Raw genomic sequence first — 25,446 nt, forward strand, 5'->3', positions numbered from 1 at the left:
TATCGGTGTGAAGTGTGAAGAGGTTAGACCCTAAACATTTGACCCTGTGCTGAGGTTAAGAAGCTCACTGTCAAGACTACAGCTCTGTAAAAAGCTCTATGACCTTGGGTTTGGTCCTTGGCCTCAGCTGCTCCAGTTTCTTGGCAGCGGCTTCAATGGCTGCGGCTGCTCCTAGCAGTTCATTTTCTGCAATAACAGTGGGATCCTCGGGATCCACCCACTCAGTACCTGGATTAAAACAATAAAATTAAAATCACAGAAACCACTAATACATGCATTCTATTTATGAACATGCAATATTTGTTAGCTACAGTTGAAACAATTGTTCTTGTCATCAAGTGTAAAAAAAACGATATATTTATTAGAATTATGCAATTACCATATTCTATTACTGAACTGAATGTACTAAATTGTACAGTATAGTGTAATGTACGAGGTCATGTTATCATTATCACAACATAAACTTGAATGACGTATTGGGCTTCCAACTGTGATCCAGCAGGTTTCAGTTGCTCATAATGTCTTTAAACGGCGCAGGGACTCCTCTAGGGTGATGGGGAATTTCCTGCCTCCATCTGACACATGATCGTGCCTTGAATCACACCAGGTATGTGGTACTTTAGCTTGAAGCAGGAGACCTCACAGCATCGCTGTCGGAAACTGTAGAAGTCTACAAGGGACACTGCCTAATCCCTCTTCAAATTACTGTCAGAGTAATTTGCATCCATGACTCTAAATCTGTTTGGCTTGTTTTGAGCAAACCTAGGTCCAACTTCTAGTAGGAATATTTACACTATAAATCTATAATAAATCAATATGTTATATTTGTTGTATTTAGGCAACAGTAGAGGTGTGAAGTCAGATACCTTTCATAGCCTCTGCCGCCTGGATAAGCTCTGTGACCGAGTTTGCCACTTTCTTTGAGTAGTTGGCCAGCTGCTGCTTCAGATCATGCGTGGGCTTTTGGATGATCTGTGATAATAAACACAGAAAACAAATCAATCACTTAAACATAAAATGGTGATACTTTTTGCACAGAAAAAATGTATGGGATGAGAAACTGTATGGCCAACTTTTTGTTTAACCAAATACAGTTACTATATATACACACACAATGCAGACCCTGATCTTATAGCATGATATTTTTCAGTCTTCATATGACATATTGTTTGATCAGTTTTCACCTTTCTTTTAGTATCAATTTGAATAATGGCCGAAGTTCACTCACATAAAAGGGAGATATTTTGCAAAATCAATTTCTATGAGCTTTTAACAATGTTATAACAACATTTCTGTATTGCCCTTTATTTATTATTTTTTTTATTTATTTTATTATTGCAAGTACGTTCAGAGCCACAGTGACCACATTTTTCAACATAAGATACGGATAAATAAATTCCCGCTGCTTGTTATGGTGAAATTTCATTATGAAGAGGTGGGGTCTATCAGTTCTACTGTTTTAAACAAAAAGTCAATGAACTTCTACTATCAAACCGTTTTAACTCAATATTGTGGTTTACAATGAACAAAATGTAAAATCATGATTTGTGTATGTTATAGTGTAGTACTAAATACTCCCACAAAAGCACATTATGTCACTTTTAATTGAATTATAATGTTAACAGAAGCCAATGACCTCAGGCTCTCTAAGGTTGATATACAGTTTATATTCAGGTTGGAGAAGAGAGTGACAGGTGCAGAGTATTAACAGGGCTCGCTGCTGCCGTGCCTGGGTTTATCCTGATGCGTTGTCATGAGAAAATAAAGTTCAGACGTAACAGCACAAGAATGCATGCCACAAGCCAGACACAAACTTACACACATAGAACAGACATAGAATACACAAACTCAAGTGTGCCAACTTACTTACTCCACATGATTTACTGCAGCAATGAAATAATGCAGTTAGAAAAAAGTCCATGCATGTTATAATTATTACTTTTCATCCTTAGTATTTATCAATTATTATCTTGACATAATAGAACAATAAACTTTCAGGTCCCTAGAAATAGCATCACTGTTCTGCCATATTTGCATAGGTTATACGTGTCAATGTACCTTGGCCTCAAAAGCATTGTAGGGGGGCTGCCAAGGGTTTTTCACACAACGAGCAAGAAAGAAAAATAGAGTTTTTAAATCAACTTTACATAAGGTATTTGCTTATTTTTCTTTATATTAGTATTAAGTCCACAGGAATGTGTTGTTTTAACATCTTATCTAAAGAGAAAACATTACATATTATTTTATATGTAGTGCAAAATATTATTAGAGGGGCCCAGTGTGATCTTCGCATAGATAGGGGGGCACAGCAGACTTTTGGAATGGCTGATCTAGGGAAGCAGCCACACTTCAAACACAGGTCAGTAGTGATGTCTACTCACCGGCTTGCACCAACATCAATGAGTCACAGGTTTAATGAGATTTAACAGAGCAGAAAAGAAAAAGAAGAACTTGACATGAAAACAAGGAAAGTAGTAAAAAGTGTGAGCACAGGTTTAAAATAAGACAGACAGCAGGTATATGAAAGTGTAATAGTTATTGTTTCAAAAGTTGTCTTACCACCAACACATGCTCCAGAAGCCCCAAATATCCAGTGGCGCATTCATTGCCATAGCGGAGGGCTCTCATCTGCACATCCCTGTTGACCTCTGGATGATAGGCAGCCTCCTATAAGAGCAATACAAACATATTAGATCCATATGATAATGCGTTGTTCCGTAGCTCAACTCTCAGACCCACGTTAGAGTGACTATGCCAAACGATCAGATGTGTGTTAGATTCAGTCTTAAAACTAAATTATTTTGCTTTTTATTTTATATTCTGTCACTTAGATGCAGTATAACTTCTACCTACATCAGCTACTTAGGACTTCTACCAGCTGTTTAGGAAGTTTAGTTGCTACTAGGGATAATACATACACGTATAGTACACACTAGACCAAAACCCTCTGACCACTTTCTAAAGTTCATTACTATCTGCATTTATAATATGTATTGTGTACCTTGCAGGAGTGCAGCATATCAGCAATGGCTCTTCGGCTAAGGTTAGCTGTGGCAATGATGTCCTCTTGACGACATGAGTTTCCAGCTGCCACTGCCTTTGCTGTTGCCATGGTAATTCCTTTAGTCATTCGAATAAACTCTTCGGGTGTCGTCGTCTTTGGTGGAGGGTCAGAGCTGCTGAATACCTATTCACACAAATAATATACAACAGTTAGAAGTTTCAGTATAAATATTAGAAAACCATGTGCCATTTGCATGTGAATTGCGATAGGAAAATGTGTATAATTTCGGTTGCAAAATTGAAAAAACATTTAAAAAAATATATATATATATATATTTTTCCTGATGTTCCCACCACTTGGTACTGCAATGTCCACCACAACTGCTTTGCTCTGTTGTTTATCCACCACCACAATCTACACCACATCTTACAACCTACAGTTATGTGCTGAACTGTCTCAGGGGTCTCTTTACACAGCCTACACCTTGTGTCTTGTCTGGTGTGGTAAATCTGGACCTCTATTGCTCTATTGCTCAAGGCCCCTTCAGTTATATTTCAGGTGGTACATCCCATGTAAGGGCTTGCCCTCCCATGACGGTCCCTCCAGCCGCTCTTCCTCTGCACACCACTGTCTGAGACATTTGCTAAACACGTCATCTGTTGGGGCCTTGTCTTGATGTACTTATGGATCTGGGATGTTTCATCTTGGACAGACTCTCACACTTGTTGCCTCGTCAACATTGCCATTTACTTGTGGAATACCAAGATAGTTGTATCTGTCCTCAATGTGTACTCTTGTTCCTTCTGGGATTGAGACCCCTTCTGTGTGGAATACCTTTCCTCTCTTCCTCTCTGTCACCATCCTACTACACTTCTCAAGCCCGAATGACAAAGTCATCGTCCAGCACAGTCCAAAGTCTGTGCTGTAGATCCTGGTGGTACACAGGTTGGTCTGATGGGTGCTGCAGTCTCGGGCAACTGTTTGGTCTACCAGAAGCTGGTGTTTGGCTCCCTTGGTATCTTTGCTGATGCCCTTCTGTGCTGGGCTCATGTACTGATCCATGTGCCCACTTACTGCCATGAACTGCCACTGCCACAACTTCCATGTTGTGGAGAGACAGGTTATTGGCCGATAGTTGGATCGGACTGGACCCTTTGAGAGATCACTCAGGATCAGGATCATTCATTTTTGCTGCCAGGTGCTCATGGAGAGCAGTGAGTTTATTTAGTCAGTAGGAGATTATAATATATAAATATAATATTATATAATAAATAATATAAAATATAGATATATTTATTATATATATATACATATACACGCACACACAACAACAACAATAAGATTGATACCTACAGTATTTAACCCAAAATTATAGTACACAGGAGATGTTATGTTAAATAAATAGTTACTTACGGTCAGCTCTTGCTTAATATGTTCAATTGTGGCCTCTAAAGCTCTGGTGCCCTTAGTGGCTTCATCCTCCACTGCCTTTACAGTCTTTAGGAGTGATGTCACATTGGTAACCATCACCTAAAATAATAATTAAAAAAACTCATTAAATACAAGTTAAAATACTTTGTTCGTTGAGTACAGCTTAAACTTTGGGGTCATACCTTTGCAGAGTTCTTTAATTGAAGCATGCTAGGGTCATCATGAGGTTTGCCTGCAGCTGCCTTTGTTGCACTAATAAGATTTCCGAGAGCTTTAGCTACATCTTTGACGGCGTTAATCAGAACAACCTGTAAAAATATTAGTGTAATTAGGGGTATCATTAATAGACAATGATATTGAAAAATAATTTGGTGCGGCTCAGTAATCATTACCTGAGTCTCTGGATCTTCAGACCCAAGACTTGCAGCTCCCAGTTTAACCACATCTGCCAATTTAGTGATGGTTGTCACTGAGGACTGGGCTGCCTGGGCGAGTTTCTCCTGACTTGCACCAGCCCCAGACACTAATAATTTAGTGTCCTCAACCAGTGCTTTAGCTGTCTTCAAGATGCACTCTCTGAGCATAGAATAGAAATGTTTGAAACAATTGTGTGTGTGTAAGTGTGTATGTATGTATATAGTATGTGTGTATGTATGTACATATATGTATAAAACTCAGTAACAGGGTATGATGGCCCCTGTGTGCCTCTATGCATGCTTTACAATAATGAAACCACAGGGGGCGTTGTGGGACATCTCATGCTATTGGGTTTAAGCAAGCAGAACATGGGGTCAGCCAATAGTACAAATAGAATAGAATATCTAATCTTAATAACATTAATCCTAGATTCAAGTAGTTTTGACTAGCTGAGAGGTAAAAGGTTGAGTGGTGTAAAATATTTAATCGATTTCAATACATTTGAAAGCTCTCCGGCAAAAAATAACTTAAAAGATCATCTTTAAAAACATATAGTCAATCATCATTGAATGTTTAGAACAGTATATTTTAGATACTGCACCTGTGGTCTGCAAAGGTCTCAGCATTCTCTCTGTTCAAAGTACCCGCAGTGGCAAACATGATGGTGGTGTCCAGGTCTGCGATAATCCCTGATACGGCACTGGCAGCTGTGATACAGGCCTGAGTACCACGGTTACCTGCCTGTAAAGCTGCCAAAACATGAGACACCTATGGACAAAGAAAAAAGATCTGTTAATACTGGAACACTATCACATAAGTAAGGCAAGGCAAGTTTATTTGTATAGCACAATTTGTACACAAAGTAATTCAAAGTGCTTTACAGAATAAGAAGGACATTAAAATCACACAAATCAAAATCAAAACATAAATAATCACAAATAATCATCATAAAATTAACATTAAAACAGAAGAGTGCAGAATAAAAAAACATTTCAGTCACATACAAAGCTAAACAGAACTGTTTTGAGCCTGGACTTTGTCAAAGCAGAGGTCTGTCTCACATCTTCAGAAAGATTGTTCCAGGTTTTAGCTGCATAAAACTGAAACGCCGAGAATGTAATCATTTAAATAAAGTAAAGATTTGTTTTTACCTTCTCTGAAACTTTTCGAGCACTTTCTATGAGCTCTTTTTTGGTAAAGGAGTCATTAGGGCTGCACTGCAGAGCTCCTGCCTTTGTCACCAGACTTGTGCAGCTGAAACCAAGCTCGCCCACTTGCTTCTTAATATGATGGCCAATCTAAACATCAAATACATACGATGAAAATAAAAAAATAAAACATAAAACACACTGTTTACAAATATATAATTAACATAATTACCTCATCACTCTCTGCAGTGACAGCTGCATATTTAGCTTCTGTGGCCAGATTCCCAAACTCATTGGTTAGTTGGTTCGCTAGTCCTCCAAGGTCATCAGGGTTGGTGTTAGACTTTGTGACCTTAAGAGTAAATTGTTATAGATTTCTCATTTGCCATATGAGGACTGTGATACTCATCACCTACGTACCATCTCCTGAACAGTGACTGCAATTGCTTTAGCGGTTTTAACCATGGTAGTCTGGTAGTCTACAAATGTGCCCTCAGGATCAAGAGCAGGAGTTTCTTCCATTTTATTGATGGAGTCATTGATTGAATCCACCATACCGCCCACAGCACCTGCAGCACTCGCCGCCTCCGCCAGAGTCGCTCCAAGATCATCTACAGCTTCCTTCATCATCTGCACAGACTCTTCAAGAGCTTCCTGCATATGTGCTGCCTGAAAAATACACCATGCTTAAAACATTGTGTACCAAAAATGCACTTCGGAGAAAATGAAATGACTTCAGTTATTATTTCAGTTACATATTACTGAAGTCAAATTGTGATACGCTATTTCAATACCTTCGGGTTTCCACCAGCCTCCTTGGCAGTATAGAGCATCTGCAGGGCAGACTCTGTGAGGGTCTTGGTCTGGTCTAAAACAGCCATCTGCTGTTGGCTGCTGAGAATCTTTGAGGCTGTGCCAATGGCAGCCATAATCAGGGGCTCAAAGTAGCTAGCCATCTGAGAAACCTGTAAAGTAAAATATGTTGTATATTATGAAACTGGTAACAATCACATAAACATACTGTTTTACATGTTGTCTGTCATCTACCTTGTGACCAAGCTGAGAGGCCTCAGATCGGGCAGCCACAGCAACAGGTTCAATCAAGTTACTTATTTCATGAACTGAAGCCGCCATCTGCTCATGAAGAGTCTACAACATACAAGGATACAAACATTAGAGTAATTAGTGGTATCACATGACTTAACAATAATAATGAATGTTACCAAACCATAATAATGAATGTTACCAAATCATGCATTATGTTGTAGTTATTATTGAATGTGCCATTTGTATTGTATTGACAGTAGACTTGCCTCCATGGAGATGTCATCTCGAGGTGTGAGATGCTGGCTGATAGCAGCGAGAGAGGCCTGGTCCACCTCACGGATGCAGTTGTTGAGCACTTCAATAGCATCATCACACTCTCTCTGGCCAGGCGCCTTATCCCTGTATTTGCATCAAAGTTTCGTAAATAATTGATGATAAATGTAATTAATAATGGAGAACATTAAAATATTTTATTAATGGACATATACCTCATGTTGGTAATAAGCTTCTTGATAGAATCCGACACAGTTCTGGAATGGCCTGCCAACACTGACCACTTGGGGGGGTCTTTGGGGTTGACAGCCAGAGAACGGGCAGTTTCAATCAGACCTGTTGAACTTTCCAGCATGGTTTGTGCTGCTGCAACTATGGGCTCCATAGCAGCATGACCCTATGGGAAAAAAGTGTTTATCAAAAACATGTTTCATGTCAGTTAAGCTTTATAGAGGGGTTCAATATTTGGCAATACTTCAGGGCTGATTTGAGCAGGAATGCTGGCAAACTCTGGGTTTGAGGCAAAGGCTGTGAGGTTGTCCACGGCTTCTATAAGAGGGCCAGTAGCAGCCTTACACTTTTCTCTGTTGTCCTGGTTAAAGGCTCCATCCAAAGCCTGTTGATGAAGAAATACAAATTTACCACAAACTACTACATTGGCAGAATCTTAAAAGAGACTGCAGTAAACTACTACTATGGTCGGGTTTATGTTTAATATGGAGTGAGTAAAACCGCACTAGGCTTTTTACTACTACTGACCTTAATAGACTTGACAAGGTTGGCAGTGGTGTTTGCCACCTCTTTGGCTGACTGCACAAACTGCCTCTTGGCGACTGGGTTGGGTGTCTTGGAGGAGGCAAGTCGGCAGGCGTTGCATAATGCTGAAGTATGTTTAGCCACAATGGTGGCTGCAGAAAGCACCTGGTGAGAAAGAGCGTGATGTGAATAAGATGTGCAGTGATGATGTGGTATGCACTAGTAAAAACATAGCAGTTTAATACTTGTGACTGAGTGCAGGCAGGGTCCACCAGATTTTGACACGCCATTTGAATGGACTGATTGGCCTTGGCGAACTGAGCAGGATCCACCAAACCCTTCTGGCCCGCAGTGCTATTAGGGTCAGACACTCCCACCAGATAGGCAGCCTAAAAATAAATACTTATCTTAGGTTCTTCATCTCTTATGTGTCAAAACATGTAATATGAAATATATTGTTGTGTTTTCTACCTGTGCTGCTGCTTCTGTAAGGCCACACAATGCTTTGGAGCCAGCACTGACTGAGTCACCAAACTCAGGCAAATTTGAGTTCTTGGCATGATGGGAAATACCTGCCATAGACTCACCAAGTACCTTTCAACACATTTGTATTAAAAATATTAAACGGAGGATAAAATATAGTTTGATATAAAAATGGCATAGAGCAACACCAACAATGAGGGTAGTAATTTCAAGTAGGAAATGACAAAAAAATAAAGAGCATACCTTGGAGTTCTCCATGACCCCGTCAATACAGTCAAAGTAAGACATGTCGTTGACTGCTTCAGTTGGGTTTTCAAGCATCCCTCTCACAGACTACAAGCAAACACAGAACCAATGTATCATTATCCTACACCCAGAGCGACATCAAATTTTTTACGGATCCGTGCATCTCAACTCTTATTAGTCTCTTATCTATCTATTCGAGATAAAAAGAAAGCATAGGTAATAAGATATTCATTTGGACAGAGTTTTTAGCTTTTGCATTCTAACTTAACAGAAACCCTGTTGTGTAAATGTTTATGAAATGATTCATACATAGAAAAACTATTTGTGACACAAAAAAAATAAAAGAAATGAGAATATTAATTACCTCCAACTCTCTAAGAGCATTATCACACTCTTTTTGACCAGGGGCTTGCTGAGTGCACATTGTGATGAGTTGATTGATACTGTCAGTAACAGCCCTGTTTATGCATAAACAGAAAATAAATAAATGAGAAGGAAGACTCACAATATGATAAAACGGGAGCACGGTCTTACCTAGCTGCATTAGCAAGTTGGTTCTTCAGATTGGGAGAGTTGGGATCTGTTGACAGAGCTTTGGCAGCCAACAAAAGTTTACTGGATGACATGGAAATGGTCTTCAGGTTGGACACAACCTGAGTTTGATCCTCCTTTGACTGCAAAAAAGTATAATTATATTCATATTTTACACAGTCAAATACATTTGACTTTGCACTGAACATATGTGAATGTTATTAAACCTGGGATGTCCCAGCCATGTCAACTCCGGCCTCGAGGAAGTTGCTGAAATCCTTTCCAAACTTGCCAGTGGCTCTGGCCAAGTCTTGGGTGGTGCCCCGGGAGGCTTGGACGACTTCATTTGCCGACTGGTTCAAACCAGCTGCCACCTCATTCAGGTGAGCCTGAACCTCCGGGAAAGGTTTACCACTGGATGGGAACTAGAAAAAAAATAGCCAAACTCTCACTTAGTTTTTTAATTGACTATTGTTAATTTAGTTTGAAAACAATCAATACAATGCCCTGATAAGCAGAATTTTGTAAGCACATGTGTGGTTTTGAAAATAAACAGGTTTGACTCACAGAATCTGAGAGAAGTGTCTTGCTGGCTTCGCCTACAGAGCGGATCGCATTGTCCACATCCCTCTGGCCAGGAAGGCAATTCACACATCTGTTCAGGGCCTGGGACACTGCCTTTGCAACCTACAAGCAGGCATTGAAAGAACAGTTGGGTCTACTTTAAAGGACTTCAAAGCTACATAAATTTCCACATGGCTTCAGTTTATGTTTATATTGTGCACCTGGGCAAGCCTCTGCTGACTCTCTGCATCCCCAGGCTTAGCAATTGCCCTCTTGGTCTCTTCAATGAGGTTGGCTGACTTGTCCATGACATCTCCAGCACAGTCCAACATAGCACCACGAGCCGGCACGTCTGTTGTAGTGGCAGCTACACCGCGGGCACCAGAGGCCAGAGACTTAAGTGCCTGAGCCACATCTCTGGCTGCCATACCTGTGTTTCAATATGCTGTTAATATTCACCATGTCACATTTGTATTATGAATGCAGTGCCACAAACTGTCATGTTGTCTGCTTATTCAGTAAAACACTCACCTGTGTAGTTTTCATTGCCCTGGGTTGCTTCACTCAGTAACTGAGCAATGGCTGAACTCACTGCCTTGGTGCTGGTCCCAAGATCCTGAGAACACTTCTCCAGCTGAATAACAAAAACAATTCAGAATAAAAGATGTGATACAGAGTAGAGACCTCTCATCTGTGGATGCCAACAGAGAATAATATGAACAAGAAGAAACCTCACCGTCTCTCCAGGCAGTGGCTTGAGTTTGCCCTCTTCAGAGGAAGTTTTGGCCTCGTGCATGTCCTTCTCTAGATCTCGAATCATTGACAAAGCATTATCTATCTCTAGTGGACCACATGCTTCTTGTGCCTGCAACAGACAATTTCAAAATTGACAGAATTCACAGAAAATTAAGTGCATAAAATATTTATTTATTTATTTACATTATATCTAAAATGTGTTTATACCTTCTGGGAGGCAGTCCGCAGCTCAGCAAGAGCACTTGCCAAGTTCTTGGCACACTGGCTCAGCTGCATGGCAGAAGCCTGATCGCTGATGGTGGGAACAGTAGCTTTTGATGCGGTAACCATTTTGGCACCAGGCTGGCAGATAAATAAGGACAAGAAATTAGATGTTTATTAAAATGGGTATGAGCTGCTAATGAGAACGTTACCTGTAGAAAGTTTTGGCTGGCACTGATAAGAGCAAGTTGAGCACTGGGACTATCAGGCTGAGACTGGCTGCCTCGAACACCCTGGACCAGTTGAGGGATTTGCTCTGCCACTACCTACAGGCCACACATAAAATACAATGATGACAGCTCACATTTGCAAGGCTCTGAGTATGGTAGTTCACATTATAGATTTATGGTGAAAATGACCTTGCAACTTTGAACAAGTTGCTGTTGGGCTGCCAGGTTCTTGTTGGAGGAGGCAGCGTGCTGAGCAGCAGCAATTGTCTGAGTGGCTGCTGCAGCTGCTTGTTTTGCTGCATTCTGAGGGGAAAAGTAACATTATTTGATGTAGATTTGCGCAACTTCGTATTCTTTCTGGGTCATACCTCAAGTTTGTTAATCAAACGTTTCTTGATGGCATTCTGTGCTGCAGCGTTGGTTGCCATGCGGAGCCCTTCTGCTGCCTCTCGTAACTTCTGCTGCTGTTCTTCACTGTCTGGGTTTGCTGCCGCACCCTAGGTTGGTGAATACAAATAATATGAATCAACATTTTAGCCATAATTATAATTTCTAATTTTCTTCAATCAGTAACTGTGGAGCTGAAAATGAATTGCCCTTTGAGAAGAATACAGTTTTCTGAATCTAGAAAAATCATAGCCCATTTTATCTAGCGATTGTTTAGATGTCAGGGGTGCAATAAATCCAGCGGACCTTAGCAGCTTCCACCATCTTTGCAGTGGCATCAGCCAGTAGCTTGGCGGCCGAAAGGAGCTTGCGAGAGTTCTCCAGATCAGACTCTCCTTCCGCATCCATTTTGATAGCATTAACCAAATCAGAAGTGGCCTGGGCAAGGATCCGAGCCTGTCGAACCATTTCACCTGAAGGAGGGGTAAAAAACAACTTTGCATTATTAATAAGGAATATGCTTTTATATGCTTAAAGTAAACAAATAAAATGAAATAAGACAGTGTACCCGCATCACCCATCGAGCTGAAAATATTTTCAGTGACATCTAGGATGCGGTCTGTAGCTTCTCCATGGCGCCCGATGGGGTGCCCTCCACTGGCATACTGTTTGATGTGCTGCAGCAGGTCATTGAGTGCATGAGTCACACCTGTGGCCGCTGCACCTACTTGTTTGAGCAGACCCTCATCGCTGGTGGCTCCTTGTGAGGCATCAACGCAGCCCTCCACAGATTTGGCCACCAGTTTGCCTGCCTCAATCAGCTGTTCCTGACACACCGGTGAACTGATTGTAGGTGCAACAACCTGCAAACAAGAACAATAATATTTACTATCAAGTATTATGACTCAAGAAACAGTATTCATTGTTTAGCACATTTGACTTACCCTGGTGCAGGCCACAAGCTGAGACGTGGATAAGGCACACTGTGTGGCTGCAGCAATGACCCGGTTCTGTTGGGCTGAGTCCTCCGTCTTCTGGGCAACATTTTTAGCTTTGAGCACAAGAGCTGCAGCAGCATTAGCTACAGCTTTAGCCAACTGCATCAACATGTCCTAGAATAGACAAAAAGTACCACATACCAAATTAAATTATATTAAACACAGATTTCATATAATGAATTAGTTAAAATACCATGATATGCTCTGATGGAGCAGAATATACAATTAACGTTAGATTTATCTTAGAGAAAAGGTTGATTGCGTAAGATTTAAACTAGATAAATACCAATTACGCCCAATTTACTATGAAATGAATAATGACAAAACTATAATATAACAATTTTAATAAAATGATATTGATTAAAAACAATTTTGATGATTGTATCATTCATATGATTTTTTGTGATCAGGCAGATTTTTGTTTAAGGGTCTTTCTTTTACCATTATTTGACAATATGGTACTTTTCTTCTTGCACCCCTGAAAGATCCTTTACCTAAAAACTGTTGAATAATACATGAACCCACACTGAATATAGCTTAATGTTAGTACATGTCTTATAAATTAATAAAGTAAATGTTTAATTGTGTTCACCAATATGTAGAACAACTTCAGTAATAAATATACAGACCATGGGCTCACCTGGAACTGTGGATCAGTGTCTGTTTCTCCAATGTGTGACAATAGCTCTCCACTGGCCTGACCCACGTTTCCAGCTGCCTGCAGCAGATTCTGTCGAGGCTAAAGAGAAACAAATTACAATTAGCTTTTCTTTTATGAAGATATTGACCATCCCTAAAACTATAACTCTAATGACTGGTATACCTCTGTGTTGGCAGGCTGGGCAGTCTTAAGCATATCAGATACTGCACAGGCCAGGTTTTTAGCAGCACCCAGCAGCTGCTGCCCATTTCCTCCTTCATCCTCCATTAGGGCAGCTAACAGTTTAACTCCCTTAGACATTTCCGTTAGATTTGAGGAAATTGTGGTAACAGCGCAGCCCACTGCAGTGTAGTCTGTTTCAGAGGGGTCCCCTGAGGACAAGAAGAGAAAATCACTAAATCATCAATGTTTTAGTTTCCCTGAATAAAGGTCTATAGATTGTCCATCAAGGCTCCATACAGTTATAAACTATGACTTCTGCAGTCTTACCTGCAGTGAGGTTAACCATAGAGGCAGTGCCTGCTGTGATGGCATCCACCTGGGAGTGGATTTCGTGTTTTGATTCATCCATTTTGTTTTTTCGCCAAGCTTGAGATGCCTAAAAAAAATATTGCACTGAGATAATGATCTTATCATAGAATGAAATAACAATTACCAAAAGAAAAAGTAATGTCTTACAGCATCTGTCCCTAATGGAGGCAAGGTGTCAAAATCATCCAGGGAGGCCTGGGCAGCCTGGACTGCATGCATACTGGAGTTGATCGTTCCGGTTAAGGCTTGTTGAGCTGATGTCTGTAAAATTATTGTATATGTCATATTACATAGTTACAGGCCATTTAGTATCTGTACATAATCACTTCATGATTATTATCTGACATACACTGCTCGGCCAAAAAAAAAAAAAAAAGTCACCACCTGGATTTACTTAAGCGAATAGGTACGAGCCTCCTACAGTTGGTCAGATCTAGGTTCAGCAACAGTCTGTGCTCAAAGCATGAGGTCAGCTGACACCTGAATATACTGAATGACTAGGTTATTCCATCAATAGAGTTTTTCTTCCCTGGTGGCACGGGTATATTCCAAGATAACAATGCCAGGATTCATTGAGTTCAAATTGTGAAAGAGTGGTTCAGGGAGCATGAGGCATCATTTTCACACATGGATTGTCCACCACAGAGTCCAGACCTTAACCTCATTGAGAATCTTTGGGATGTGCTGGAGAAGCTTTGAGCAGCGGTCAGACTCTACCATCATCAATGCAAGATGTTAGTGAAAAATTATTGCGACATTGGATGGAAATAAATCTTGTGACACTGCAGAAGCAAAATCGAAACAACGCCACAGTGAATGCGTGCTGTCATCAAAGCTACAGGCGGTGCAACGAAATATTAGAGTGTGTGACCTTTGTTTTGGTGGAGATTTTTTTTTGGCCAGGCAGTGTATATGAACCATGAATTTTACCAGAGGGGGCATGTGTCCCCTGTGCATCTGTCCACTGGTGATATGTTGTTTGGCCTGTGGCATGGAGCCCATCTGGAAGCTCTCTGGACCCCCAGCTCCAGAGCGCATGATCGCCGGCAACGCAACAGAACCTGTCTCTACTTTTCCAACTTTGTTGAATTGCTGCTGCAACACTGTAGATCTGAATGAAATGAAATTAACAAATAGACAAAGAATGAACTACAAAAAGTGAGAGTGTCTGGTTGTTCATTTTATTTTAAAGAGCATTTCATTTTTCAGCTTGTTATAGAAACAGTACATACTTTTTAGGTGACACTGAATCTTCCAACATAGTTGATTCTTCATCTCCCTCCAACCCAAAGTGATCTTTACTTTTTTTCTGCAGAAACAAAGACAGAACAAGTTTTTTTTTTGTACATATCACTTTCACAGCTTTTTAAGACAAATTATTGTAATTGGAGTTACCTTTTTCAGGATGATATCAATATATCCAGCAATAAGCTGGGCTATCTGTTCTCCCTCAGTGGTTTGGACAGAATAATATCCATCCTGATAGTCTCCAAAGTCCTAAAAGAATGAAAACACAATTCATACAAAATACTCTGTAATGCATTACACTGAGGACAAAATGGAAATCAAAGGCCAACTAAGATTTGGATTTTGTACTTATAATGATATTAAGTAAGAACTGAGTTTGCTAATATTGCTTCAGAGGCGGAATGTTGTTTTCCAATAATATGCAGAAGCACACATGTTTGGACTCAGAGTATCAAGCCAAGCAATGAATAACAAATTTGGCAAGAGTTATGAAAGAGATCTCACAGAAAGACCAGAAAGCAGGGAAAAAAACATTTCAGTACACTGAATTAAAAAGTCTTACCAAAGTAAAACTTTTAGGTGACGCAGCCCAGCGTTTGATATTAGTCAAGTTCCACTCCTGTATCACCTCTTTGGTCTTCTCGTCCACTCTCATCACACTCTCTTTTGTGATGCCCAGCAGGCGAGGAACAAGCTTGTTCTTTCCTTTCATTTTTTCCTATTTGGAAGAACATTGTAAGTTGTAAGAGAGTAAATTAAATGTTAAAATTAAATATTTGTTAAAATGGTGAGTTTATGAATGAAAAGTAAAATTGTAAGATTTATGAGTTGGTAAATAAGTAAGACTGTGCTTTGTTTTCTAATTAACAAAGGATTCTGTATAGTGCATCATCTTGGTAATGTCATATCGGTTTATGCTGTTCTCACCTTGACCAAAAAGAAAGACACTCCATATGTTTTTAGGGACCTGGCCAGCTTCACATAACTGACTTTGGCTTCAATTTCTGTCATATTCTGGCAGTTTTTATGTGCCTACAGAAAAAAGAAGGACATAATTTTAACAGAAATATTTTCAATTGTTTTTATTGAACTCTTTGTTGTATAATTACTTTCCTGTTGTTGAGAGTACACAGATGCATTACAAAGCTCCTACCTGAAAGATCTTTTTCTCTCCTTTGTTCTTGATGTACTCTTTGGGTAGGAATTCTTTTAAACTAATAAAAAGAAAATACAAATTTCACAACAAATCTGACAACTAAGTTTTTATTGTGACAAAACTGTCACCAATATACTATAAAGATGGGGTGACTCACTCTAAGAACCCGGATTTGTGTTTAGACTCATTGTGGTCCCCAAACTGGATCTGACACTGATAACCAGCGAATTCACAGGCTTTGTCAAAGGAGACAGGATGAGAACCGTTGAGAATGTCATCTCGAGCCTGTTCACACCCACATTTAGTTAAAGTTAAATGATTTCACTTTCCTACAGTAACTTGACCACATGTTATCCAAGTACCTGGACATAGAGCAGGTTGAGCTGCACTGGATCTCGGGAATCCACATTCTGGTCTGAATAAAAAAATTTTCTCCTGAGAAGCAGCATCTCAGTTTCCTCTACACCTTGTTCCCTCAGTGTTCTTCCATGGTCCAACCAGTTCACTATTCAATAAAAAAAAAAAACATTAAAAACTTATTTTATGGCTGATGTTAATGTATGTTATGTAATTTCATATCCATACATTCATCATCTGTATGTAGTTTTTGTTTTAGTTTTTCCATCTTCTTGTCATCTCGTAGTAAGGTCTTGTCTCTTTTAAGGGTACCAGTATTCTCCTCTTTCTTCTCCTCACCAATATCACGCACCAGTGAATACTCATCATAGTTTGTAATTCCTTGCGAACATTTAAACAAATTGTGATTAGTGTTGTTTAAGACATTGATATTGTACAATAATTATCAAACTTGTTACCTATTCGTGCACAGATGGTCATGAGCATGTCACTGACAATTTTGGAGTCATCTACCATCACGGTCTTCACTGTGCCATCCAACATACGAATCTTCAGGGGTCTCTGCTTTTTCTTGTATTCTAGGGTATCCTACATAACAGGAGAACATATGTGTGAATGAAGGGCAACCACAGAATGTAGATGTAAAAACATATATATTTGTAATGTAAAATAAAAATAAGAATAACAAAAAATGAAGATTCTATCAAAGATTAGTAATGATAATAATACAGGTATATGGTTATTCATGTGAGTATGATGTTGGATTGAAATAGCCACTGACATCACAGCTGTGTTAAGTGGTTTTTGTGTGACTCACGCCATTCCTCAACATGTAGTAATCAAGGGCCTTTCCAGCCTCCAGCCAAATGCCTTTCTTTGGATCTTCGTCAGACAGAAATAGGCCATAGTCATTTGCTGAAAAAAAGACAGGAATACATTTAGAAAGTACTCGAAATACATGTGTTAGTTACTATCAAGACAATGGAAATATGTGGCTCTGGGAACATTACAATGTTGATGCCAAACAAAGCAATGTTTTTTGGTCTTTGTCTTGGAGCTGTACATAATGACATACAGGTTTGAACATGTCTGGCAGAACAAAAACTTATATAATCAGATATTTCATGCCATAAAACAGAGAGAGGTGGGCTATTTTAGAACGAATACTCTGAGCTTTAGCTGTGGTCACCTGTTTTCCATTATAGCTGTTGTGAATAATATTGTCAGTGGTATATTTTTTTCAGTATAGTTCTAAGTTTTTGAATTGTTTAATAGTTTAATTCTCAGGTTAGAGTAAAGCTCCAAGTTTATGTTACTGATAAAAATGCTTTGTCAGTCCTGTGGTGTGGCTTCCAGCATATTTAATCTTATGATTGAATGTGCAAGTAAAAGAAGTGATGATGAAAGCACTTCCCTGTTTGATTAATGATAGTGATGTCTGTAACACTCACGCTGGCCGAGCTGCGCCTCAGGGACTCTCTCTCTGATGATCCGACAGGCGTCGTACACCATGGTGGAGGGCTCAAACTGCATGGTCTTCACCACGTTGCCCACACTGATCTTCAGGGACAGGGCCACCATGTTTGCTTCTCTGCTCCTCCACCCAAGTCACTTCTGAATCACACATGAAAAATAGAGGTTTTTATCAAAACTACTCAAAAAACATTAAAATCTTGGTAAAAAATTTTAGACAGATGCAACATAAGAACTTTGTGTGTACAGTTGTTCTTATCAGGTTAGCACAGTTATTTTGACTGCAAACATTCTTAGCAAACTGACAGATCTCACATTTCCCTTAAATGGGATTTACATTTTCTATAAACTTTCTTGATGATATCAAGTTCATAAGTTCAAATGCAAATTTTAAACGCAGGTTTCTTATAAATGTTTGCATTGTTGTAGAGTAGTCTAGTGATAGTGTGGGCAGAAAACAGCGTGGCGTGTGTTGGGGGAGATTGAATGTCACAACACAGACGCCCTGCCATCCTCAGGCTCCCATTCTGGCCTGCTTGGATTGTCATTTTTCATCCTTTTTTAGGCTTAGTCATAGCATATAACAGGGAGGTGCAAAATTCTTACTATGGCACATCAGGTTCCACTTACAGTTGGTACAACAATACATGGATGAAGAAACCACACGACACAACTAACATAACTAAATTTGTGCCTAAAAATCTCACGTCCACTAGACAGTGAGTCTCCCTGCTCAGCAACCACAGTTATTCAACATAATGTGCTTCAGTTTTGTGGAGCAGAAGAGTTAGTAGCAGCTTCACACACAGACAAACTTGGGCCTGTCTTTACCATGGAATGACTGAGATTCCCACTCATACGTTGTGATGTCATTTCCTGTTTCAAAACTCCCTCCAAAGCCATAAAAGGGCATCTGAGTTATCTGTAAGCTTGCAGCCATGATTCAGCTGGGGGGCAGTGTATCCTGTTTATCCAGCGTGAATGTTAGCATGCTTTGTTTGGCTTGAGGAAAGGTGCTTAATGATGTAAAGCTGATTCAGGAGTTTGTAGACCACAAAGACTGCAGCTCACAACATTTTGATATTTCTTTAAATAGATTCATACATCAAATTTAAACATGCAAGGAATTATTTGTTAGATTATTTGTTTGCTCTTTAGGGGTCATTAACTCTTGCGCCACAAAATCTTAAGGGAGTAGCAAAAATTGTTGTACAAATTCCTGCTGCTCCGCCCTGCAAAAAGGGAAGTGCCGGGTCACAACAGCAATTACTTCAGCTTATGAGGAAAAGAGTGGTTAGACTTCCAAACAAGAGTACAACAATACAAGTCATGCTTTCTATGGACAAACTAACTATAATATAATGCAATAGAAGTGCCACACGTGTCCAGTATAGAACTGTTGTTTCAGCAATGTCCAGAATTATTTATCACAAACAAGCACAAAAAGTACATTTCCTTTTTTTTCTATGCACTGTGCAACTGATAAGAGGAACTGTCTGTGGAATTACATGACAGGTCCAAATATAACATGTGCTGTTCCACTTTCTTTTTAAATAAAAAAAAGTTTGTTTTGCTCCAGCAATGACCTGACAACACATTAATGAAAAACTTAATGATTTCCATGTATTGTAGAAATAGCACAAAAACTGTACAGAAGAATGTAGAAATACTAAATGGTTAACAAACAGCAGAATAAAATGCAACAAGAATCATATGATACGCGGTAAAAGCATCTCCATTTTTATCCATTCTGAAGCACACACATTGTCACCTGATCTGAACCAGAGAGCCAATGCTACACGTATCAAAGCAACATACCACAAACTTATCTGTTAGCCATGTACTCCAAAAGTATACTTTTTTTCTCTCTCAGAACATTATTTCAAGCGGAGTATGGTTTTATTCAAATAAATGTGGCTCAGTGCAATATAAAATTTTGTTCGGGATCAAAAAACTATAAATGTTTAACACATAATTTAAAACATAATAACAGTAAAGATGTAAGTGTGCAGTCCTGGCTGAGCTCTGTGACAGACACAGACCCGCAGCACAACATGAGAGTTTGTGTTTCGCTCTCATGAACCCAGTGACACTTTTGTTCAACCTCATCCCCACATGAATCAACACTTTGCAAAATATCCGAGCAGAAGTAAAGAGAAGTGACAAGTGCATTGCCATACAAAATTTACTCTGAATTTACTGTACAAATGTTTAGAAATTAACCAGATTCAACATATGCAATGTTTCTAGGAAATGTATGCTGTTCTTCTATAGGACTCTAAATATGCGGTGTTATGATATTAAATGATATTAGCAGATCAAACAACTTGACATTTGAACGTACAAAGGAAATAATCTTCTTGTATAGCTCCTAACCACTGCACCACTTAAATTTAATGTATGCACACTTACCCGGAAAGGCAAGCACAATATATATAATGATATTTATAGGGCTGTAGTCCTTTACTCGATTAATCGGTTGATGGGCTCTGGGTCGGATTTATGGGGTAGAATTTATATGGGACAACAGCAGAACTGCAGCCCAAATTAATGTAATGATATTTATATTTTATGATAATGCTGATATGTCTCAGAGGTTTATAATGCTGCATCATTAGACCTTGTCTTCTATTTCATCTATAACTAGTCCCAATGTAATGATCAAAAAGTTACTGTTTTTATACTATTTAAACATCTTGTTTGTTGGTCTTATTCACCTTACTCCAAAAGTAGCCGTGGGCACTGCCAACGTCATTTGGATTATAGTATTTTGCATGGGGCTGTGATTTTGACAGCAAATAAGTTTGATTTGGACTATAGAGCCGTTTTAAAGCCTCCAAAGAATCAGTGAGGTGTTGACTTGTTAGCGCACATGAACATTTAACCCAAATCAACAATACTTTATATCTGCGTAACCTCTCAGTCGTGCAGGTCCGATCCATTGCAAAAGAAAATTAAAATCTGTCAACTGGACCAGTTAGAAGTGGCTTGGATAAGCAGCGAAATGTTCACTCCTACAATGTTTTGTCCAGTTGACAGATTTTTCTTTTGCAATGCTACTTTATATCATATTTGAGGCAAAACTTTTCCCCAGTTTGCTACTGAAAAGAAGAGCCACCACAAACAAAGAGAGATGGGAGCAGGGCCAAATAAGGGGAATAGGGAAATCTTATATGTGGATTATACATGGATCATAATCCACCATAGTCTCATCTATTAATAGGACATGATTTGGTAATAATGCTGGGTGTGTCTCAAAAAGACCCTGAGATACTTGAACTTCTCTATTTGAGGCAATGGTAATGACCGAAAGGACAAGATCATGGATAAAAGCAGCCAAAATGTGTTTCCTCCACAGGGTGGCTGGTGGCTTAGAGATGGGGTGAGGAGCTTGGAGTGAAGCTTCTGCTCCACCAGCTGAGGTGGCTCAGGTATCTGTTCAGGATGCCTCCTGGATGCCTCTTAGGGAGGTGTTCCGGGCATGTCGCACTAGAAGGAGGCGCCGGGGAAGACCCAGGACACGCTGGAGGGACTATGTCTCTCTGCTGTCCGGGGAATGCCTTGGGGTCCAACCGGAGGAGCTGGAGGACGTGGCTGGGGTGATGGAAATCTAGGACTCCAGGAGTCACTGCTTAGACTGCTGCACCTGTGACCCGGCCCCGGATAAGTGGAAGAAAACGGATGGAGTCTCAAAAAGATGAGACGCAAGGTCAGAGCTGAGCTAATGTGAGCAGTCAACCTTTAGCTTTTAGGCTAACCTCACCTGAGCCTAGCAATAAAAGTGTGCTTCAAGTCGAGGTAGGCAATGGGACAAAAAATGAATGTCACCAATTTTCGTAGAGCCTTCACAATGTTCATTTCATCACAATTCTTGACGACTTTGTAACTTTGTTTTCAAATGCTTCAATCTGACTTCACTTCCACAGATCAGGTCGTGTGATGATCTCCCAGTCATACATAGCCCTGTCACGATAACCAGATGTGCCATATAAAACTACAAACACACACAAAAAAATGACAAATGATAAAACTGAAACTACTTTATGACAATAACTCTAAGGGAGGAGTACAGGTGGTGATTTACACTTTCCCTTTACAGGCTCAAATTATAAAATATTACCAAAACTAACAAAAAAAGTACACAGGATAAGTATGGAGCCCCCAAAATTATTGTTCCAACTTTCATAAAGTAAACAATATTTGAGAAAGTAATTATAAATAGTTTATATATATATATATATATATATATATATAGACACCTCCAGCTTCATGAACTGGAGGCCCTATGGAGAGGCTGGGAGGATGTAAGGCATACCAGCCACTGCCACTGATAAAAGGCATGTCTCTTTTCTTGACCAGATCCACAGTTGGGCAGGCAGTGCACATTCTCTGGCCGATGCCCAGACTTTTTCATACTGTCTGAGGCTTCGAGACATTCCATCATGATAAAGTTGCCCTCAGAAGGCGGTGCAGGGTGATGGGATACGGTCTTAAGTGAGGACAAGCAATGATGCAAGTTAGCCCAGAAACACCCCTATGATTTCATAATAGAAAATACATTAGAAATGATGCAACCCATCTAAATAGTGGGCGGTCAGAAATGCTGTCAATAGCTATGATAAACCTTTCTCTGCAGTAAGGCTGGCGATATGGTGGTCAAAATCGAACTGTGGTCTCCCTGTGACAATTAGGTCTGTCACGATAATTGCTACACCAACTCATTGTTCAATAAATGTAAGACAAAACAGTAAATTTAGGGGGACAATTTTTATTTTAGGTGCTTTTTCTTTGAACTAGTGAGGATCATTTTGTTATTTTTGAGCAGTAGACGGTTGAATAAACAACTTCTAGGACTCAATAACTGTTTCATTTATTTCATGCAGCTCAAGTTCATTAACAATACTGTACATGTAGCATAGTTTTCAGGTAGAAATCCTGCTCAGAGGCATAATGGCATTCAGTATTATCGTTTAGCATCTATATTTTCTACAGCAATATGTTGCAATTCAAAATGTGTTATTGTGACAGGCCTAGTGACAATCTGCCATTTTAATCATTCATATTGTGATTCACTATTTCCAAATATTAATGCAGCTCAAATATGCTTAAATTACAAATATTAGTTAGCAATGGTAAAATACAAAGTGTATATGAATTGTGATGAAATTGAAAGTGTAATATCAAAATTGGTATTAAGTATTTTTCTTGGTATCTAAATTGAGGGTTGGGGTTAGAATTTACTGTGAGAACACACATTTGCAAATCAACAAACTTTAAATCACCAGGTACTACTGTATGCTAAATGAAACTGAGTGCTGTGATCAAGGCCATGTCACAGGGAAGTGGACACAGCTGCTGCTTATGACAATAACAACACTATTTGGACAATGAGATGGAACTGACAGTAGGCAGTTTGCAGCTTTATGCAAGCCAAACAACACGCCTAGGTTAAAAAAAAAACTGCTTCATCAGCAAAGAAACTAACCAAAAGCTCCTCAATGCACTGAATACACAACTGCCATTATTACTCCACTTTTCTCTCTAGTAAGAAATTTCCTTTGTGGGTTCTAAATTGAAAGCCAGATAATTGGGATACACCGATTCTCCACTACCAAGCTGACCATTTTCCTTGGAACCACAAAAGCTGCCAACAAGCAAACACTGTCCCTCAAACTAACAGAGTGACCACATATGAAAAGAGGCTGTAAACATGCAACAACAAACTGAGAAGTCTGTGAAAGCAGCAACACATCTGGGCTTAGAGGGTGCAGCCCAAAACCAGCCCTGAACTCCACTGAGGACATGCAAGTACCACTAAAAATAAAATGTGTTATCATGGCCACAGAGACAGACAAGCATTAAAAATGTGGTTTATGTTTCTAATAGTTAACATAGCACACTGGCCTTCTGACACTTCATAGTTAAGAGTCTTTCAGCATCACTCAAAAAAGACTGTGTACATATTTAGCAGAGCAACATAGGGTTGGGGCCAATGGCTGCAGCGCTGCCTCCAGCCTGCACAGGAATTCACTGTGCATTCTTCTGCATCAGCCCGACCACAGAGACACTGACTATTGTGTCCACACTGCTGAGTTATATTTACTTCTGTGCTATTGTGAGGGTGTGTCTGAGGCAACCATCTCCAGTAATAGTGACATACTCAGAAGAGAGACCGAAGACAGAACTAGAAAGAACACATTTAGAAGAAAAGGAAGTTGATATTAAACAGTATGTCTCTATAGCAGCCAGCACAAAAAATGTCCCAGTGGAAAACAGGAATGCTAAGAAGGAGCAAAGGACGATAAAATCTCATCTACAATCTGAGACAGGAACGCAGGGAATAACATCCAAAAGTCAGTTTGGGCTAATTTTCTATTCTGTTTAAGTTTAAATCACTTTAAAACTATGTATCCAAATAATGCAACCTGTAACTGCTACAGTGCAAACTAAATCTTATTAAACATCAGGGGGCTGCTGATTTTGCCCTCTATAAACAGCAGCCTTGGTCAGATTCACAATTTGAGCGAAAAAGTCAGCTACATATATAGACAACACTGACTGGGAAATATTTTTAAAAATAATCCAAAAGAAATAATGATATTTTGAATCCTTCAGTTCGGTTTATAAACTACAAAATCATTAAGACTAGGACTCAAAGACAAAGACATAAAAACTACTCCAGATCCAGGTCTAGATGTGAGTTTCTGTTAGTCATCGGGTTTCCCATTAAAAGTGGTTTAAGGGTCTCTATATATGGTCTAAAATTGTTGTTTGATTCGCTAAATAAAAAGGGAACATTTGTTACAATAAAGTGACAAAAGGATTGGATTAAAATGAAGCTCCAGTGTAATCTTCCATAGACGTCTTCTACACTTTCGTGGTTCACTTTACAGTTGGAGAGTCCAGGACATGTCATTAGAGTCACTAAACCATATCCTCCACATTACAATTTGTGTCTTTGTGTTTTAGGGTTGCACTATTTCAGAGAATGAAATATGAACAAATGATAAACAAAACAACATCACATGAATTTCAGAACATGTTTGTAAAGGTCAACTTAAATTGCAATTTTGATTCAATTGCAATATATTGTGCTGCTGCACTATGCATCTCTTACATATCATGATGTGTGTATGTTGACATGTAAAACTGACTGTAAATGCAGGGCAGATCAGCACAGCCTCTATTACTATGGCATGTCATACACAACTGCCTACACAGGTCAGCTGAGTGCCCAAAGCTTACAACACATTCATTCACACGTGAGCAGCTGTTTCTGCACTCAAAGGAAAAATACAAGGACTTGTCCACTGAATGCAGTCCAGAACTGATTTGAAAGTGTAAAATACAGCGTGATTTAATTCTTAAAAGAACCCAAAGTCAGAGAGAAGGAGAAGTAAAACGTGCACTATGCCAAATTTCTGATGGGGTCTTGGCTTGTTTTCAGGGAAATGTTATTGCTTTGCCTGTAAAAGTCCACCATACTGCATTAAGCTTATAAAGCTTGAATTTATAATTGGTACATAATTTTACAAAATATCTTGAAAA

At 39.4% G+C, this 25,446-nt stretch overlaps 1 protein-coding gene across 1 annotated transcript in view; it reads right to left on the reverse strand.

The window, feature by feature from the left end:
• tln1 (talin 1) overlaps positions 1 to 25,446 on the reverse strand; it is a 32,608-nt gene that overhangs the window by 3,698 nt on the left and 3,464 nt on the right. The window contains exons 2-51 of the mRNA XM_055231378.1: positions 17,877 to 18,039; positions 17,243 to 17,340; positions 16,884 to 17,013; positions 16,654 to 16,806; positions 16,431 to 16,573; positions 16,226 to 16,353; positions 16,066 to 16,126; positions 15,840 to 15,944; positions 15,475 to 15,630; positions 15,060 to 15,161; positions 14,897 to 14,973; positions 14,595 to 14,775; positions 13,812 to 13,925; positions 13,623 to 13,731; positions 13,296 to 13,504; positions 13,113 to 13,211; positions 12,419 to 12,586; positions 12,043 to 12,337; positions 11,781 to 11,947; positions 11,456 to 11,584; positions 11,277 to 11,390; positions 11,070 to 11,183; positions 10,864 to 10,998; positions 10,637 to 10,765; positions 10,432 to 10,534; positions 10,122 to 10,330; positions 9,904 to 10,023; positions 9,564 to 9,761; positions 9,340 to 9,479; positions 9,170 to 9,263; positions 8,803 to 8,892; positions 8,548 to 8,670; positions 8,322 to 8,465; positions 8,080 to 8,241; positions 7,796 to 7,936; positions 7,536 to 7,717; positions 7,314 to 7,446; positions 7,048 to 7,149; positions 6,795 to 6,965; positions 6,421 to 6,669; positions 6,233 to 6,352; positions 6,004 to 6,150; positions 5,454 to 5,620; positions 4,828 to 5,011; positions 4,618 to 4,743; positions 4,418 to 4,534; positions 3,002 to 3,187; positions 2,560 to 2,667; positions 867 to 972; positions 104 to 228 (exon numbers count right to left, since the gene is read on the reverse strand). Coding sequence (XP_055087353.1) covers positions 104 to 228; positions 867 to 972; positions 2,560 to 2,667; positions 3,002 to 3,187; positions 4,418 to 4,534; positions 4,618 to 4,743; positions 4,828 to 5,011; positions 5,454 to 5,620; positions 6,004 to 6,150; positions 6,233 to 6,352; positions 6,421 to 6,669; positions 6,795 to 6,965; positions 7,048 to 7,149; positions 7,314 to 7,446; positions 7,536 to 7,717; positions 7,796 to 7,936; positions 8,080 to 8,241; positions 8,322 to 8,465; positions 8,548 to 8,670; positions 8,803 to 8,892; positions 9,170 to 9,263; positions 9,340 to 9,479; positions 9,564 to 9,761; positions 9,904 to 10,023; positions 10,122 to 10,330; positions 10,432 to 10,534; positions 10,637 to 10,765; positions 10,864 to 10,998; positions 11,070 to 11,183; positions 11,277 to 11,390; positions 11,456 to 11,584; positions 11,781 to 11,947; positions 12,043 to 12,337; positions 12,419 to 12,586; positions 13,113 to 13,211; positions 13,296 to 13,504; positions 13,623 to 13,731; positions 13,812 to 13,925; positions 14,595 to 14,775; positions 14,897 to 14,973; positions 15,060 to 15,161; positions 15,475 to 15,630; positions 15,840 to 15,944; positions 16,066 to 16,126; positions 16,226 to 16,353; positions 16,431 to 16,573; positions 16,654 to 16,806; positions 16,884 to 17,013; positions 17,243 to 17,340; positions 17,877 to 18,006 — 6,993 coding nt within the window. The 5' untranslated portion in view covers positions 18,007 to 18,039. The remainder of the gene's footprint in view (positions 1 to 103; positions 229 to 866; positions 973 to 2,559; positions 2,668 to 3,001; positions 3,188 to 4,417; positions 4,535 to 4,617; positions 4,744 to 4,827; positions 5,012 to 5,453; positions 5,621 to 6,003; positions 6,151 to 6,232; positions 6,353 to 6,420; positions 6,670 to 6,794; positions 6,966 to 7,047; positions 7,150 to 7,313; positions 7,447 to 7,535; positions 7,718 to 7,795; positions 7,937 to 8,079; positions 8,242 to 8,321; positions 8,466 to 8,547; positions 8,671 to 8,802; positions 8,893 to 9,169; positions 9,264 to 9,339; positions 9,480 to 9,563; positions 9,762 to 9,903; positions 10,024 to 10,121; positions 10,331 to 10,431; positions 10,535 to 10,636; positions 10,766 to 10,863; positions 10,999 to 11,069; positions 11,184 to 11,276; positions 11,391 to 11,455; positions 11,585 to 11,780; positions 11,948 to 12,042; positions 12,338 to 12,418; positions 12,587 to 13,112; positions 13,212 to 13,295; positions 13,505 to 13,622; positions 13,732 to 13,811; positions 13,926 to 14,594; positions 14,776 to 14,896; positions 14,974 to 15,059; positions 15,162 to 15,474; positions 15,631 to 15,839; positions 15,945 to 16,065; positions 16,127 to 16,225; positions 16,354 to 16,430; positions 16,574 to 16,653; positions 16,807 to 16,883; positions 17,014 to 17,242; positions 17,341 to 17,876; positions 18,040 to 25,446) is intronic.

The sequence above is a fragment of the Periophthalmus magnuspinnatus genome, chromosome 23, assembly GCF_009829125.3.
Source record: "Periophthalmus magnuspinnatus isolate fPerMag1 chromosome 23, fPerMag1.2.pri, whole genome shotgun sequence".
NCBI classification, from domain to species: Eukaryota; Metazoa; Chordata; class Actinopteri; order Gobiiformes; family Gobiidae; genus Periophthalmus; species Periophthalmus magnuspinnatus.